This window comes from Agelaius tricolor, unplaced genomic scaffold (genome assembly GCF_023055355.1).
Source record: "Agelaius tricolor isolate 1412-34295 unplaced genomic scaffold, bAgeTri1.0.p SCAF_15, whole genome shotgun sequence".
Lineage (NCBI taxonomy): Eukaryota > Metazoa > Chordata > Aves > Passeriformes > Icteridae > Agelaius > Agelaius tricolor.
In genome coordinates, this window is record NW_027269275.1 from 10,927,286 (window position 1) to 10,943,106 (window position 15,821).

At 38.8% G+C, this 15,821-nt stretch overlaps 1 protein-coding gene across 6 annotated transcripts in view; it reads left to right on the forward strand.

Annotated features, from left to right (window-relative positions):
• The window catches only part of CHD9 (chromodomain helicase DNA binding protein 9), a 71,919-nt gene extending 56,916 nt beyond the window's left edge, over positions 1–15,003 (forward strand). For 4 of the 6 annotated variants that reach the window (XM_071440397.1, XM_071440392.1, XM_071440395.1 and 1 more), the window contains 9 exons: positions 79–987; positions 3,122–3,285; positions 4,219–4,491; positions 5,249–5,417; positions 6,354–6,493; positions 6,983–7,204; positions 7,994–8,122; positions 10,136–10,240; positions 11,549–15,003. In XM_071440397.1, the coding sequence (XP_071296498.1) occupies positions 79–987; positions 3,122–3,285; positions 4,219–4,491; positions 5,249–5,417; positions 6,354–6,493; positions 6,983–7,204; positions 7,994–8,122; positions 10,136–10,240; positions 11,549–12,415 (2,978 nt within the window). In that variant the 3' untranslated portion in view covers positions 12,416–15,003. The remainder of the gene's footprint in view (positions 1–78; positions 988–3,121; positions 3,286–4,218; positions 4,492–5,248; positions 5,418–6,353; positions 6,494–6,982; positions 7,205–7,993; positions 8,123–10,135; positions 10,241–11,548) is intronic. The other 2 variants (XM_071440394.1, XM_071440393.1) reach the window with 2 other exon arrangements.
• The last annotated feature ends 818 nt before the right edge of the window (positions 15,004–15,821 follow it).

A 15,821-nucleotide genomic window follows, 5' to 3' on the forward strand; every position in this document is an offset into this window, starting at 1 on the left:
TCTTACCTCATTAGTCACCTACTTAAAGTAGTGATAGGTTGGTTTTGGCAGATGCTCATTTGTTTTGTTCTAATCCAGAACTCGTGGACCCAAACCTTTTCATCCAGCCCATTACCGAGGAACGCGCTTCCCGGACTCTGTACCGCATCGAGCTCCTGCGCAAAGTGCGGGAACAGGCCCTCAGGCACCCCCAGCTCTTTGAGAGGCTCAAGCTGTGCCAGCCAAACCCTGACCTGCCTGTCTGGTGGGAGTGTGGCACTCACGACAGGGATCTGCTTATTGGAGCTGCTAAGCACGGAGTCAGCAGGACAGATTATCATATTCTTCGTGATCCTGAGCTCTCATTTATGTCTGCCCAGAGGAACTATAATCAAAACAAAGTGGCTCTCTCAAGGACTTCTACTCCACTCTTGCACCAGTACCAGATGGCATTATCTGCTTCTCCTCTTACACCTCAGTCAAGACTGTCAGATGCTAAAGTGAATGCTTTTGAGGACACAAAAGCTAAAAATGAAAATCTGAAAGAGGACCCTCAGTCTTCTGAAGATGAATCTATGTCTACAGAGGAGACACAGACAATACTGAAATCTGAACCTTTGAGTCCCAAAAATGGCACCCCAGTACAAATGACAGACCACAGACCTAGCGTGAAGGCTGAGACAGACAGACGCATGGTGGCAGCAAGGACAGAGCCTCTAACGCCAAACCCAGCTTCCAAAAAACAGAGAGTCAGCAAAAGGGGCTCTGACTCGAGCTCTGACTCAGACTCTGACTCAGATAGATCATCCTGTTCTTCCAGGTCATCATCTTCATCCTCTTCGTCTTCCTCATCTTGTTCCCACTCTCGATCTGGCTCTAGCTCTTCATCGTCCTCATCTTGTTCTTCAGCATCTTCATCGTCCTCCTCGTCGTCCTCATCGTCATCGTCGTCATCATCATCATCGTCTGAAGAGAGTGATAGTGATGAAGAGGAGGCACAAAAACGTGGTATGTGTGCAGTCTTACTTCTGCAGTATAATTCTTTACTGAACTAGTATATTCTTAATGGAAAAATGTCTTTAAAAGGCTATTAAACCCCACAGAAGTAAACTTGATTAAACATAATGTAAATAAACATATTTGCTTGATTCTTCCAAGTGAGTTGGAAGAATTTCAGGAATACTGCTTTTTGTTTGCTTCATATCAGTGCCTTGGTGAGGTATTTAGGATGTTTTGTGATCCCTAAGCAAGGTTGCTGTGCATGTGTTTCATGTGTGGCAGAGTGGAATGGACAGCATTTTCTGGAAATATACTCTGTGTGTGTGTGTATTCCCTATTAGGGGCTCTTTTTCTAAACAGATCCTTTAGGTTTCCCTGTTTGTTTTTTCCACTCTTGCTCACCTGTCTATGTAGCTTCTTCATATGTTCTTTCATAAAACCTGCAAGCTTCCTTCTGTCCAAACTTGAGTCATGTCAGCTGATTTCTCTTGTGAATTTTGCAGTGCCCAAACAATGTTTTTGCACTGAAAATTTTCAAACACTTAAAAACTTTTTTAAAAATTCACTTAATAAAAAACCTGCTTAGCCAAGATTGAGGTGATTGCAGCACATAAGACCATGTAACACAGACACAGTGAAAGCTTCACACTGGAGGCAAAAACCTCTGAAGAAGTGATTTAGAGTTTTTAATAACCCAACCATTCATTATTTAGTACACTTCTTACTTTGCTGCTGTGAAGTGGCCTCTGTTTCCCCCTCTGAAACTCAGAATATGGAAAGATTTCTCTGTGTGATAGAAACGGTAATGGAGAAGGGAGGAAAATGAAGGCAGACAGTGGGAGTAAGAACCTGTTTTTTTCCAATGCCTAAGGAGAAAAGGCATTGTCTTAATCAGATGGATCTCCTTGTCCATGGAGATGACAAGTGGAAACCATGGGGTTAATTTACTGGGGAGATGATTACTGAGCAAGGAAAATTCCACTTAGAGAAAATTACTAATATGCCTGTAGCAGGAAAAGGATGTTTTTAGAGAAAACAGTTGGTGTGCAAACAGTAAAACAATGACAGCAAAGGAATGCTTATATAACATAAATATTCAGCTAGAGATTGTGGTTACCATAAGTGTGCTGCAAGTCCAAATATTAGACTTGTTTTGTACCAGCTCAGTCTGTTTAGGCAAATAATCCTGCCTTCCTCAGACTGCAGAATCTCATAAATCAGTTGGTCTTTTTGTTTTGAAGGTTTTTTTCGTGGGTTTTGCTGTTAGTTTGAAGAGATGGGTATAGGCTGGAAAGTTCACTTAACTTAATCTTAAGTTAATTAATCTTAACTTAATCTTAACTTAATTTTTAAGCCTGGGTTTTATTTCATTGGTTATTCAATGGCAATGACCCTTTGGCATACTTTCCTCATTTGAAGCATCTCTGAAGGGAGTGCTGGATTCTGTCAGATGACTCAGTACAGAGCTATTGTTAAGGACAAATCTCATTTCTGAAGAGCTGCCCCTCTTACTCCTTGTGCTGCTGTAGTAGTTAGATTTTCAGGCCACACTTTTTTGTTGTTGTTCAGACTGTTTCCCCATGTCATAGGGAAACTTCTGTTGTCTGAATGGAGGCAAAAATGAAATACTAATGATGAAATATAAGAAAGTCAGAGGACTTATCACACTGGAAAGATAATGGGAAAAATCCTCAATGATCAAAAACTGAACAACTGAATTACGCAGGCACACGTGTTCAAGGCATGGAGCATCCAATATTCCATGCAGTAAACAAAATGGTTCTTTTTAAGTACTCTCCCACTGGATTTGCCATGTGCTGGTGATAGACACCTTTGCTTTCAATTTAACTCTGTGCTTTAGTGAATGTTGTCTTATTAAGTAAATATGTTAAGTGAAGACTGTCTGTTAGATGACTCTGAAGCATGTCTGTTTCCAAATAGCTGAATGTTCAACATCTTAAGCTTTGAAATACTGACAGGAATATGTGTGGAATTTACATCTCTAGAAAAGGATCAGCCTGAAAAACCTGAGATTAATTCTTCCGTTTCTCTGGACATGGTTGTGTGTGTTTTATTCACCTGGACCTCTTACAGTGAGTGTCTAATTCCCTTACAGCATAATAATTTTGATGGTTTTATTTAGCAGAAGGAACTCCACATATAAAAGCCTATGATGAAGAGAGTGTGGCCTCTCTGAGCACCACACAAGATGAGACACAGGACAGTTTCCAGATGAACAATGGGACACCAAATTCTGGTTATCTCCTACAAGGTGGATACATGTTGGCTGCATCCTACTGGCCAAAGGCAAGTTCATAATGCAACCTTGAAAACCAAAATAGTAGTTGAAGGTGGGCTCTAACATGAATATTCTGTTAAGTATGATAGAACCAAGAAGCAGGGGAAATAGGATTTTGAGCTTCAGGACCTTTTAGATGTTGTTATGTTGACTCCTGAAACATGCATTTAAATCTAGGTACTGCTTTTCATAATTTTTGAAGGGGAGTATAACTGCAATGTTACAAGTCCTTGGCACATTGTGAAAAATTGCATTCAAAGTGTAAAAAGTTGACTTACATCAAATATAGCAGAGAGCCTTGAACTCAGAAATAAGTGTTTGCTTACAGAACTTGTAATTTTAGCAAATTTATTTGACAAATAACTGTGAATGATCAGAAAATCCAGCAGTTTTTGTAGTCTCCATGTACTTAGCTGAGTTTACTGGGACTTGAGAACTGTGTGTTATGGAGGTGTGTGGTTATTATCTGTGTTTGGTGCCCAAAGGATGGGAATGAGGAGTTACATGGTTTTGGAAGCTAAAAGGAGACATGCATAGTAATCTGTAGGTTTAGTTTTATAAATGCTATTTGCTGTGTGTTATGCTGCTGCTCACAGGTTCAGATCCTGCTAACAGTGAGTCAAAGCCACACATACCAATACTGCTTTGGTAGTTACCATATCTTTCCTTTAAAAATCAGGGAGATAGTGTATTTCAGTTGTTTGCCAGACCCTGCACAGATGAGGGAAATTGCATATTTGTTTGGAGGTACATAGTGAAATTAAGTACAGAAGTGTTTTCACCAATTACAGTGAGTCAGTACAAATCCAGGAACTTGAAAATCTTCAAGTCCAGTGATAAAAATGTTGTCATTTCTCTTCTCTGTAGAATTAAGAGCTAATACATGAATGTAGCAGTGTTGGTAAGCATTGCTCTTACAGAATGACTTTCTCTTCTGTCAGGATCGAGTCATGATTAACCGGCTGGACAGCATTTGTCAGACAGTGCTGAAGGGCAAATGGCCTTCAGCCCGAAGGAGCTACGACAGCACCACCGTGGCATCCTTCTACACCACCAAGCTGCTGGACAGCTCAGGGCCAGCTGCAGAGTACAGTGAGCCCAGTGCACCCACACCCCCTCTGGCAGCTGTAAAAGAAGAATATGACCAGTCTCCCCAGCTGTCAAAGGTGAAGAAGCATGTACGAGAAAAGGAGTTTACAGTGAAAATCAATGACGTATGTTTATTTTTATTGCCCTAGGACCTGGTTGCGATTGCGGTGTGCGGCATGCTTTACCTGCAAGTGGCTGCCTGCTCTCACTCTCACTTCTTCACACACTTGTTTGTGGGTATTTGGGTCTGCTGCTTCTGGGCACTCAGTGTTTGGGGTTTGGGTTTGGTTTTTTGGGGAGGGGGTTTTTCTGTGTTCTTTTTTTCTTTTTTTTTCTTTTATTTGCTTAAGCCACTGGAAGGAATCTTTTTTTTTTTTCTGAATTGAATTTTTGCCGTGCTGATGCTTCCTCAGACAGCTTGTTTTATGCTGTTTCTAACAAATCTGGTTAGTATAAAAAGATATTTCTGCTGCTCAGCTTTTTTTTAACATTTCAACAAGCACTTTTTTATTTCATGGTCTTTTAGAGGATTACAGGAAAATTTCCTGGTTTAAATGCAGGCTAGAAGCTTCAAACATTTTGTTTATCTGAAGTTTGAGACCTATTTGTAGCACATAAAAATATGTGACTATTTGCTCTTGTAGTTGGGTCTAGGGCTGGATTCAGGAGGTAAACACCTTACCAGTGTCTGGATTTTTCAGTTCAGATGAAATTTCTGTTCATATTCTGGTTTACATGGAAGAACAAGATTGTACGAGGTCTAACACAGTGTTTTCATTCTTTCTCAATTCTGCTGGAGTAACTGTACGTGAAAATCCTGATTGTGAAGTAGTTTTTTCTGCTTCAGCAGAAGCTCTTCTAATCCTGGCATTTATTTAACAGGAAGGTGGTTTGAAATTGACTTTTCAGAAGCAGGGACTGTCTCAGAAAAGGCCGTTTGAAAGCGAGGAGGGTGCATTGGGTCAGCAGCAATATCTGGCTCGGCTCCGTGAACTCCAGAATGCTTCAGAAACCAGCCTTGTCAACTTCCCAAAATCACTTCCCAAATCAGGTACAAAACATGTCAGAAAGGAGAAGGGCAATGTAGTATTAAATCTGCTGGGTTCTTCTGTTGATTTCCATGAGTTGGCAATGGAGAGAGATGTTTGCATTGTTCTAAACTGCAGCCTGGAGAAATTCTCTCCAGTGTGGAGACATTCTCCGGTTTGGAGCACCTGATGCTTTATCACAGTGTCAATTACTGTAATGTTAATTTAGTAGAATGATGCCATTATATACTGTAAACCCCCTCCAAAGATGATTTTAATAATTATAGAGTGCATCACTGTACACTGACAGTAATCAGTTTAACTTAAAATTTAATGTGGCTACTTTGTAAATAAAGATGAAGAGTTCCAGATTTATGCCTCTGCCAATTCGGACTCTTGGTAATCTTCCTTGTGTCTCATATAAAGAGGCCATGGAGGACAATTAGAATTAATTTTTGATTTATAGCCAAAAACTTACAGCTTGTTTCATAACAAGATAAAAGTAGGTATACTCTGACAAGTAAAAATGAGCCTGAAGTAAGGAGTTAACATTTGAATTAAAATACTAGAAATTATTAGAAATGGGTGCTTAACTTAGACCAGCTCCTGCTTAAATTTTGCAACAAACCATTAAGGTCTTGCTAAACATTTGTTTAGGGATGTCTGCGTCTCTGTGTATATGATATCAACAGTTTTCAACAGCTACCATCCCTGTACAGATATATTTGGAGGGGGTGCAGGGGCAGTAATGAAATTTTCATAGTAAAGTGGCTTTCAGAATCCGATATTCATGATGCTTTAAGCAGTCATAAAACAAAGAGCAATTTATCTTCATTGTTACATGTAGAAATTACATGCACTCGCAATAATTCAAGTAATTTTATTTCCTTTTTGTATTCAGACATGTTTCTCTTTATAAAATAAGCATCTGACACAAGTTTGATTGCATCATTTATTAGGTACTTCCAGTCACTTAACAGCCAGTGCCAACGGAGTCATCGTTGACAGTCAGCCTGTAGTCAAAAAGAGACGAGGAAGAAGGAAGAATGTGGAGGGGGTTGATGTCCTCTTTATGAATAGAAATAAACAGCCTAACCATGTAAGTAAACTTCATTCTGTTTCCAAAAAAATAAGCTCAAAATTATTATTATTATTATTATTATTAAATTATTAATGCCTTAATTGAACATAACCAGCTGTCCTGCTCCACAAAAGCTTGTAGTCAAAACTTTCAGGTTTGGGATATTTTTTGCTGCTAGTTTATGATTACACAGATGAAAACTGGAGGAGTGTCATTAAATATTAGATAAATACAATATCAGTAACTGTTTTTAAAATGTAACTATAATTCTGATGAACTTTAACAATGTATTATTAAAAATTTGTGGCTTGACATAGCAACCTTTGGACATACCTGCCTGCAGCTCTGTTATGGGGCCTCATTGGGCAGTGACTTGAAGGGATTTCTTTGGCATGAGCAAGTTCTTGAGTGTGATCTGCCAAACTGTGCCTTCCATTGACTCATGCATGAAATAATTGTGATGGCTTGTTTTCAGTGCAGTAAAGCAGATGTTTTTAATTTCTCCAGGTTAATCCAGGTATTAACTCCTGCCAGGTTGCTGCAGGAATAAACCCAGCACTCACTTACACACAGTCCCAAGGCATGCTCGATGCAGAGAGCCCAGTTCCTGTTATTAACCTAAAAGATGGAACAAGGCTTGCAGGTGATGATGCCCCTAAAAGAAAAGATTTAGAAAGGTGGCTTAAAGAACATCCTGGATATGTTGAAGATTCAGGAGCTTGTATTCCTGTGAGTATTTCTTTCACTTCTCCCTAGCTAAATAGTACAATAGTTCACATATTATGTATTTTGGTTTGTATTCTGTGTTACAGGGAATTATTTCCTTGTTCTTCTGTTCCACATAGGAAAAGGAAAATGTCCATTTCTTTTTACAGTGTGAGGTCTCCAAGCCTTCCTTTTGTCTCACAAATGTAATTGTCAAGAAAAGCAATACCAAATCAAGACATTTGATCTTTGTATGATTTCACTTAGTATTTAAAAAATTATCTAGGACAAGAAAACTGATATTACTGTGGTACTGATGATAGGAGGTGAAAATGTGTAACAGTATAGTGATGTACAAAAGGATTAAAGAACTTACTGTGGAATGCATCTCATACTTAGAGTACAGTGCTGTGGTAGTGATGTTTGTGTGGGTATGATCTTCTCATACTGTTGCTTCTGAATTTGACACTTTTTAATGTAAGAAAATCATATGTGTGATATCTGGAATAACAACTTTCCTTCTCCATGAAGATGATACAAAGCAGCAGCAATCATCCAGACAGTTAAAGCACTGTTAAAAACTGAAAAATTAGTAAAGCAGTGGGCAGAGGCATCAGAGACATAATGTAGTGCTGTTTATTGGACTGCTTACTAAATGATTGTGATTAGTGAATAGGTACTGGCTTTAAAATATTTCTGAAGTTGAAGTTGGCTTCAAATTAATACCTGGCTCAAGAGAATGCACAGAGATCTTACTGTTTTTAAAGCAGTTATATCAGAAGGATAATTGGCTTTTTAATTCCTTTATAACAGAGGATGCAGCTGCACGATGGGAGACCCAAACAAAAAAGACACCGTTGTCGAAACCCCAATAAACTGGATGTTAACAGTTTGACTGGTGAAGAACGTGTTCAGCTCATAAATAGAAGAAATGCAAGAAAGGTATTTATTCATGATACTGTTCCCATTCTCATACTCCCCAAATGAAAAGTTACTCCAGATGAAGAACTTGGTATACCACACTTGCTAAGATTTTCCCAGTGTACACATGAAAGGTTTTTGTTGTAAAGTTTTGGCGCAGAACAAAAACATCAATTACAATCTTCTGGTAAATTTTTTGCTACTATGAAAATACGTAAGATACAGATAGAAACTTAGCCCATGGTTTATAGAACTGAACACTCTGTATGATGCAGTGTGTATGCCATTGACTCAGACAGAGGCAGGGCCACTAAAATACATGTTCAAAATATGTGATCCAAGTGGCAACCTTGTCAGAATTTTAATTTTTTTTTTGTGATCTTCTCATTACTATTTTTGACAAAATTGTTTTGGTAGTATATCTGACATAGAAACTTGTCCTTTGGAATTGAGGCAGTCCTCTGTACTGGATGACTTTGCTTTTTGCTTTTTCCAGTTATGTCTGCCATTTGCCCTTTATGGATCCACCAGTAGTATTGGCTGTCAGTCACATTTCTATGTGAAATGGTAGGGGAACAGGACAACAAAAGAGGAAGGGGAATTCTTGTGTCAAAGGCAGCAGTGAAGATGTGAGAGCAGGCATTGAATTGAATTTTTGTGCAGGTGGTCAAAGTTTGGGAACAGCACAATGCATTTGAACAGGCTTTGGGGAAGGCTGAAGGCAATATTCAAGAAAAGCATGCAGAACATCACTGGTGTCTGTTGAGCAGATCTGGCAGATGTGCTTGATGGTGTCTTTGAATGTCAGTGTAGCACCAGAGCAGCAGCCCAGGGGGAACCTTTGAGCTGTTGTGTCCATGTAAGGAGCATTTTCCCTTTCCCCTGTGGCACTGCCAGCTTCTCTTTTTGTTAGAGCAGCTACAAGGGAAGCAGGATGGGGTTTTTTTGTTGCTGCTATATTAAGGTCAGGAGCTTTGTCCATCTGTACAGGAGAGCGAGGCAGAATTTGAGTCTTTAATCTCTTCAGTGTATTGAGACAGCAGCTCTGAAGGGGAACCAGAATGGTTGTGAGTCTCTTGAAACTGAGATCTGTGGCTGCTCTTCAAGAGCTGTGCCCTGAGGGATCTTGTCAAAGTTGAAGATCAAGGAGTGAGAGATATGATCTCTGTTTACTGTGAAAACCTGTGTTTTCATGATGGCTTTTTTCCTCTCAAATTTCCACTCCATAGCTGGTACTTGGGAATTTAATTAATACCAGGTTTTCTATATATAAGTTGTCTCCAATTTCTGTATATTACCAAACCTGTTTTTTCTCATTTACTTTTTTAGTTCTGTAATACTTTTGAGTAGCAGGGAGTGAGGGACCAAAAGTAGCCTAGAAAAATACGAGTTTAAGTTGCAGTTTATAGAGAAAGTTAAGCAGGAACTGGAAAATCTTCTTTTTTTTCTTTCTGGACCTGAATAATACCTCTCATTAATTTAAAAGCCTCACTTTCCTGCTTATATGCTTTTATTAGGATATGCTGTTTAGTAACTTTAATTTGGCCTTTTTTGCATGAAAAAAACCTCAGGAACTTAATTCATGATGGCAGAGCCTCTTGAATATTTTTAGAAGTTGACTGAGATGAGAGAATAGGATTTATATACTGAATAAAGGAAAAGCTTAACAGGGTTGTGCTTACAACCTTCTTGGTAATACTTGGACCACTGTTCTCTGTTCATGTGGTTACTCTTCCATTCATTGCGTGTCTAAATAAATATTAAATATTAAACATCAGTGGGAATGTCAAATACTGAAGTCTTGAATTGAGTTCAATAGATGAGTTTGAGTTTAGTAGATTTAGAACAAATCACATACATATCTATCACCAGGAGTCAGCCAAAAGCTGCACCATGCTCCATGATAATTTGAAGTGAGGCTTTATTTGTACCGTGTAATTCAAAAGGTAAAAATGAAACAGTGTCAGGTATTAATGTTGCCTTTTTTCTTATCAGTTGTCACATATTCACTGACTTCTATCTTCTGATTCTCAGGTTGGGGGTGCATTTGCTCCCCCTCTGAAGGATTTGTGCAGATTCTTGAAAGAAAATCCAGAGTATGGAGTGGCTCCTGAGTGGGGAGAAGTGGTAAAACAGTCTGTAAGTATTTGCAGAATAAGATAACCATGACATTAAATCTATCTGAAAGAAAACAAGGCAAATAGAAAAAAAATGCATGCCAAGAGGTGTGATTTTCATTTCTGGTATTACATTAACAGCAAACATGAGTCAGTGTCAGCTTTTTGCCAGCTTAGTTCAGTAAATGCTCTGCTGGTACAGCTGGAATAGGAGGAAGGGGTGGAACAGTGACTGGCAACCTCAAATTAGAGATTTTGTTAAAGATGCTCTAATACTGTGATTTCTCATGTCTTAAATATAGCCCAGTGGCTTTTAGCAAAGATATTAGCCAAGAAATCATTTAAGAAAGATAATACTTTCTCTAAAGTTCCAGTTGGGAACCAAAAAAATGCTTAATTTTAAATACTTATTTTACTTTTAGCATGCACCTATGAGAAATCAGGATAGTGAGGATACTATCAGTTAGTCTTGCCTTGAAGATAAGGACATATTTTGAACTTCAAGAAGTTGTGTTGTATAGTGTACACCTCTGAATAGAGGTATAAATACTAGCAGAATTACTTTGAGAAAGTAGTAGTTATCTGCAGTAGAGAAGAACAGAACTTGAGTTCTGAATTTCTCAGGTTGCATTAAGCTAATACAGATCAGAGTTTTTTGCTAGGGGAAAAAGGCAGTTGTACCATGGTATTGAGTAATATTTGATCTTATGATTGCCTTTTTAAAAAGGAAATTTCAATGCATTTTAAGGGGAATACTGGTGTTCATTGCAATTCTTTGTTATTAGGTAGGAGGTCTTAAAGTGGTGAAGCAATACTATGCAAATCCTAAATAGAAGTACTAAGAATTTAATTTAAATTCAGGTTGAGTCTTTATTGTTTTTTCTTCAGTTTATGGATGAGATGAAATATGAGGACATTAAAGAGACACTAGCAAAAATAAAAAGGGCTCAGAGATTGTTGGTCCGTGTGCAATCACACATATTTAACTTTAAATTGAAAACTAATTAAACTGTCAAACGATTGCTGTGTGATAATATTTCAAAGCAATGCTAGTTTAGATCTTAGATGGAGCTGGCTCCTATAATTAGCTATATTTGGCTCGATGTGCCAGGAAACCATGAAGGGTGGGTTGGCAGAGGGTGTGAGAAGAGCCCTCACAGTGGAGATGGGCCTTCAGACATTTGGGATGCACGGGGTCAGCCCAAATTCCAGGGAGCTGAATGCAGATGAGGCCTTTGCCAGCGCTCTGTACGCTCGAGTTCTCTGTCTGCTTTTCCTTTGCCATCCTGGAGCTCCCGGATCGCACTAAAGTGCCGCTGTGTCTCTGCAGGGCTTCCTCCCCGAGGGGATGTTCGAGCGCATCCTGACGGGCCCGGTGGTGCGGGAGGAGGTGAGCCGCAGGGGCAGGCGCCCCAAGAGCGAGATCGCCAAGGCCACGGCGGCCGCGGCCGCAGCCTCGGCGCACAGCGTGTCCGTGAACCCCCTGCTGGCCAACGGGCTGCTGCCCGGTGTGGAGCTGCCCGGCCTGCAGGCCCTGCAGCACAACCTGCACAACCTGCAGTCGCTGCAGGTGACGGCGGGACTGATGGGAATGCCGGCCGGCCTCGCTGCCGCCGCGGGAGAGGCCAAGAACGTGGCGGCCATGTTCCCCATGCTGCTGTCGGGGATGGCCGGGCTGCCGAACCTGCTGGGCATGGGAGGGCTCCTGACAAAGTCCACGGAATCCGCTTCGGAGGAGAAAAAGGGAAACGATTCGAAGGAGACGGATGCAAAGAAGGAAAGGACAGAAGACCAAAACACGGACACTGGTGGTGAAAACTCTGTTTCCAGTTCTCCTTCGACATCCTCTGCCGCCGCAGCTGCCAATCCTCTCTCTCTTAACCCTTTACTTTTGTCCAACATACTTTACCCAGGGATGCTTCTCACTCCAGGCCTTAATCTTCATATCCCAGCTTTGTCTCAGTCTAATATTTTTGATGTACAGAACAGTGAAAGCAATGACACGGGCTCAGCCAAGCCCACAGAAGAAAAGGAGGAAAATTCTAGGGTTAGAGATCAGGAAGACAAAGGGGGAACAGAGCCAAGCTCTCACAATGAAAACAGCACAGATGAGGGTTCAGAGAAAGCAGATGCTTCATCTGGATCTGACAGTACATCGTCTTCATCTGAGGATTCGGATTCGAGCGATGAAGACTGACCCCAGACTCTGCACTTAAATTATAAACTGATTTTGAATTTATTCTTTAATTATTTCATTGTAAATAACCCAGTGTTGAGTGCATCAATGATTTACTGACCGAACATTTCAGTATTTGTTTAGAAGTGCAAACTGCTTTCAGAGACGTTTTGCATGTAATATTTCTTGAAGTTCATAAGTTTCTGAACTTGTATGTACTATCAAATACACAATGGTGTAAAATTACAACAAAAGGCATTATAATTTTGTTGGGGGGTTAATTTTATGAAAATAATGCTCAAGTAAGAGCTGTATATTTAATATATTTGCAGTGAACACAGAATACTTTATGCATATTATTGATTTAATTTGAATATAGTTTTACAGCCTCCTTGACACTTATAATTTACAGATCAAAACTCAGCAATAATTTGGGCAGCTAATGAATGTCATGAAAGCTGTAGAATCTACATCACCATCCATTGCTTTAATTACATGAAAATGCTCTAGTGTTGTGATGCACTGCTGTTTCCAATTCAGGTACAAGTGTGTTTAAAAGAAGATAAATTTTTCCCAATTAGCCAATTAAACTGGCTACCTGTTACCTCAGCTGAGTTAGTTTAGGAAGTTTACATTGGTTTCTATTACTTGTTTTCAGGTTTTGTTTTGTTTTTTAAAGACATCCTGTATAGCATGTTAAAATCTGAGTTACTTGAGATCAGACTGTTGGGATTTTCTTTCCCCCTTATTGCAGCTGTTCTCTTTGACAGCAGTAAGGGGGAAATAAAGCAAAAATTGTCTTATCTCATGCTACTTGGCACCAGGTCTATTTAGTTTACACCTTGCAAAGTTTTGGGCTCCCTCTGCAGAATTAAAAGTCCCAAAATGAGGAGTAGTTTCCCCAAGACTCAGAAGAGGCAAACTGTCATAAAGTGCCACTGAAAAGACCTTTCAACACTGCATAATTCATGTAAAAATTGTTTGTTTGCTTTGTTTGTGTAGATTTCTATTTGTGTTTTATGTCATAAAACCTCCTGGAGTTCCCAGTTAATAATGGTAAATAAAGTACAGATAGTTTTGAACTCCTTTTGAGTTTAAACTTCTCTGCAGATTTAAATCTGACTAAATATTATCCAAAATCATTATTGGGATATCACTTCATATATTATGCTGAGTTACCCACTAAAGAAAAAAGCACTTTGAATAGTAAGGAAGACAAATTATTCCTAGAAACCACAGTAACAGGGCATAAGGCATCTCGTTTCAAGTCCAAATCCTTAGAACCCTTTACTATACAAAATCTGTCTAAGATTTGATGTGTGATATGATTCCTCCTTCTTCTTAAGCTGCTATTACTCTGACACAGTCGAGGCCCAGATTCACATTTACAGAACTTCTGAACTGACTGAGACTTCAGGTGACCTTGGTTACATCATTTGCGGTCCAAGAATAGGCAAGTGTTAAGAGAAAATAGATACAGGTACTAGTGAAAGTCATGGAAAAAGCTTTACAAAGGGATAAATTTAAAAATAAAAAACAAAAACTGTATATTTTGATATAGTTCTGTTGCTTGCTTGTACAGTAAAACAACTGTGTTGTTTTTTATCAAGAACTTTACCAATGAAATATAAGTTTCTATGTGCAAAATAACTAGCCCCATGATTAGAAGCAGTATTAGATGTAATTACACAATTATACAAGTACCATTTGGATTGTGCTGGTTACGTATTTTCCCAGATAGTATTCTGATTTTTGGCCCTTCATGCAGTGTCTTAGCAATAGTGAAAATCAAAAACTGCCAAGAGAAGGGGGTAGCCAATTCTTCGTCATTAAAAGAAAAAGTATTTCATATTTAATATTTTGCCCTTTGTGTAATATAGCACTTTTATTTAACTAGGATGCATCTATGAAATAGCCAAAGTTTTACAAGCAGTTATTAACTTCGTTTGCTGATGGAGTATGTCAACAATACCATCACTTCCCACCCTTCCCCCACAAAACAAGTCCTAAATCTTGTGGCTAAAACCTAATTTATATCAGATTTATGAAATAAAGTATTTTCCTATTATGGTCAAGTAAGTTTGGTTACTGTTCTAGTGATTCTTTCTATGTAATAAGGCAATTACAGTTTCAAGTAATGAAGGCTGATGTAGACTTGAACATAATTATATTTGGGTTATTTTTCATCAGTTTGGTCCAGAGGGGGGAAAAAGTGTCCCACTATCAGCTAAACTATATGCAAATACGGTTGTATAAAGTTAAGGGTTATAAGGAAACCTCAGTAGAATTACACTAATACTGAAGTTAAAATTAAAAGGATATCCAAGGTGATGATAAAGTGTGTGTTGGTAGTTACTAAAAAAACCTTAGCTGTTATTGCCTTGTATTTCTATCCCTTGTTTCAGGCTTCATGATCCAAGTCTTAGTCCAGGTTTTTTTTGGACATTTGCAATATTTGCCAGTTGTGTTCTGTGTAGTCTGAATTTGCTTTCTGTAGTTGAACAAGCGTCTTAAAAAGTCATTTGTAATTTATTGAATTACTTTCTATGATGTTCTATAGAGCAAATGGAAGTTTAATTATTTTTTATTAAACATATTCTTTGACTACCCGTGATGTCGGCCTCAGTATGTGAAAGTAATGCTGTGTAAGGATTAAACATGGATCTTCCAGCAGCAAAACTCAAGCTTTCAGTGCTAAGTTTTAAAACTGAAATTATTCTTAAGACCTTAGAAAACCCTGCAAACAAGCCAAGGACATAACACACCTACTGCCCAAGACCATGGTTTACTCTTGTATAATTTTACTGGGAATCAATTCTCTCTAATTCTCTTATCTTACAATCAAACCAGCTGTTACTCCCACCCTTCAGTACTTATGCTTAGAAAAGAATGTATGGTCTAGGTTCTGGGCCAAAAGTCGCCTTAATTTTAAATAAGCGTGTTAGCAGTGAAGTAAGTACCTTTTCAGACTTTAAAAAAAAAAAAAACAACAACTTTGCATTACTTTCCACATCTTTATTAAAGCTTTTAATTATGTACACAGCACTTAACTATTGTATTTCACACAGGGCACAGACATTGCTTCTGAACCCAAGTTGTCTCCTGCTTGTCCTGTGCCACCTGGCATTGCATTTGAATGATTCAGTGGTATCCTTATGGATTTCAGTCTGAATTTTGTCTTCATATCCTGATCATCCTTTTTGAGCTTCTGCAGATGAGTGCACAGGTGATAGAAGGTCACGTATACATGAGCTCTGTTCTCAACTTCTGTTTTCCATGGAAGTCCTGCAAAATCTCTAATAGTACTTTTTAAAATTTGTTTTAGAATCCACTTGTCTTGGTCTATAAATTAAAATATAAGGATATTTTTCAGTGGAAATATTCCCAAGAAAGGTGTTGTAGGCACTATATTGGGGGTTAGTTTCTG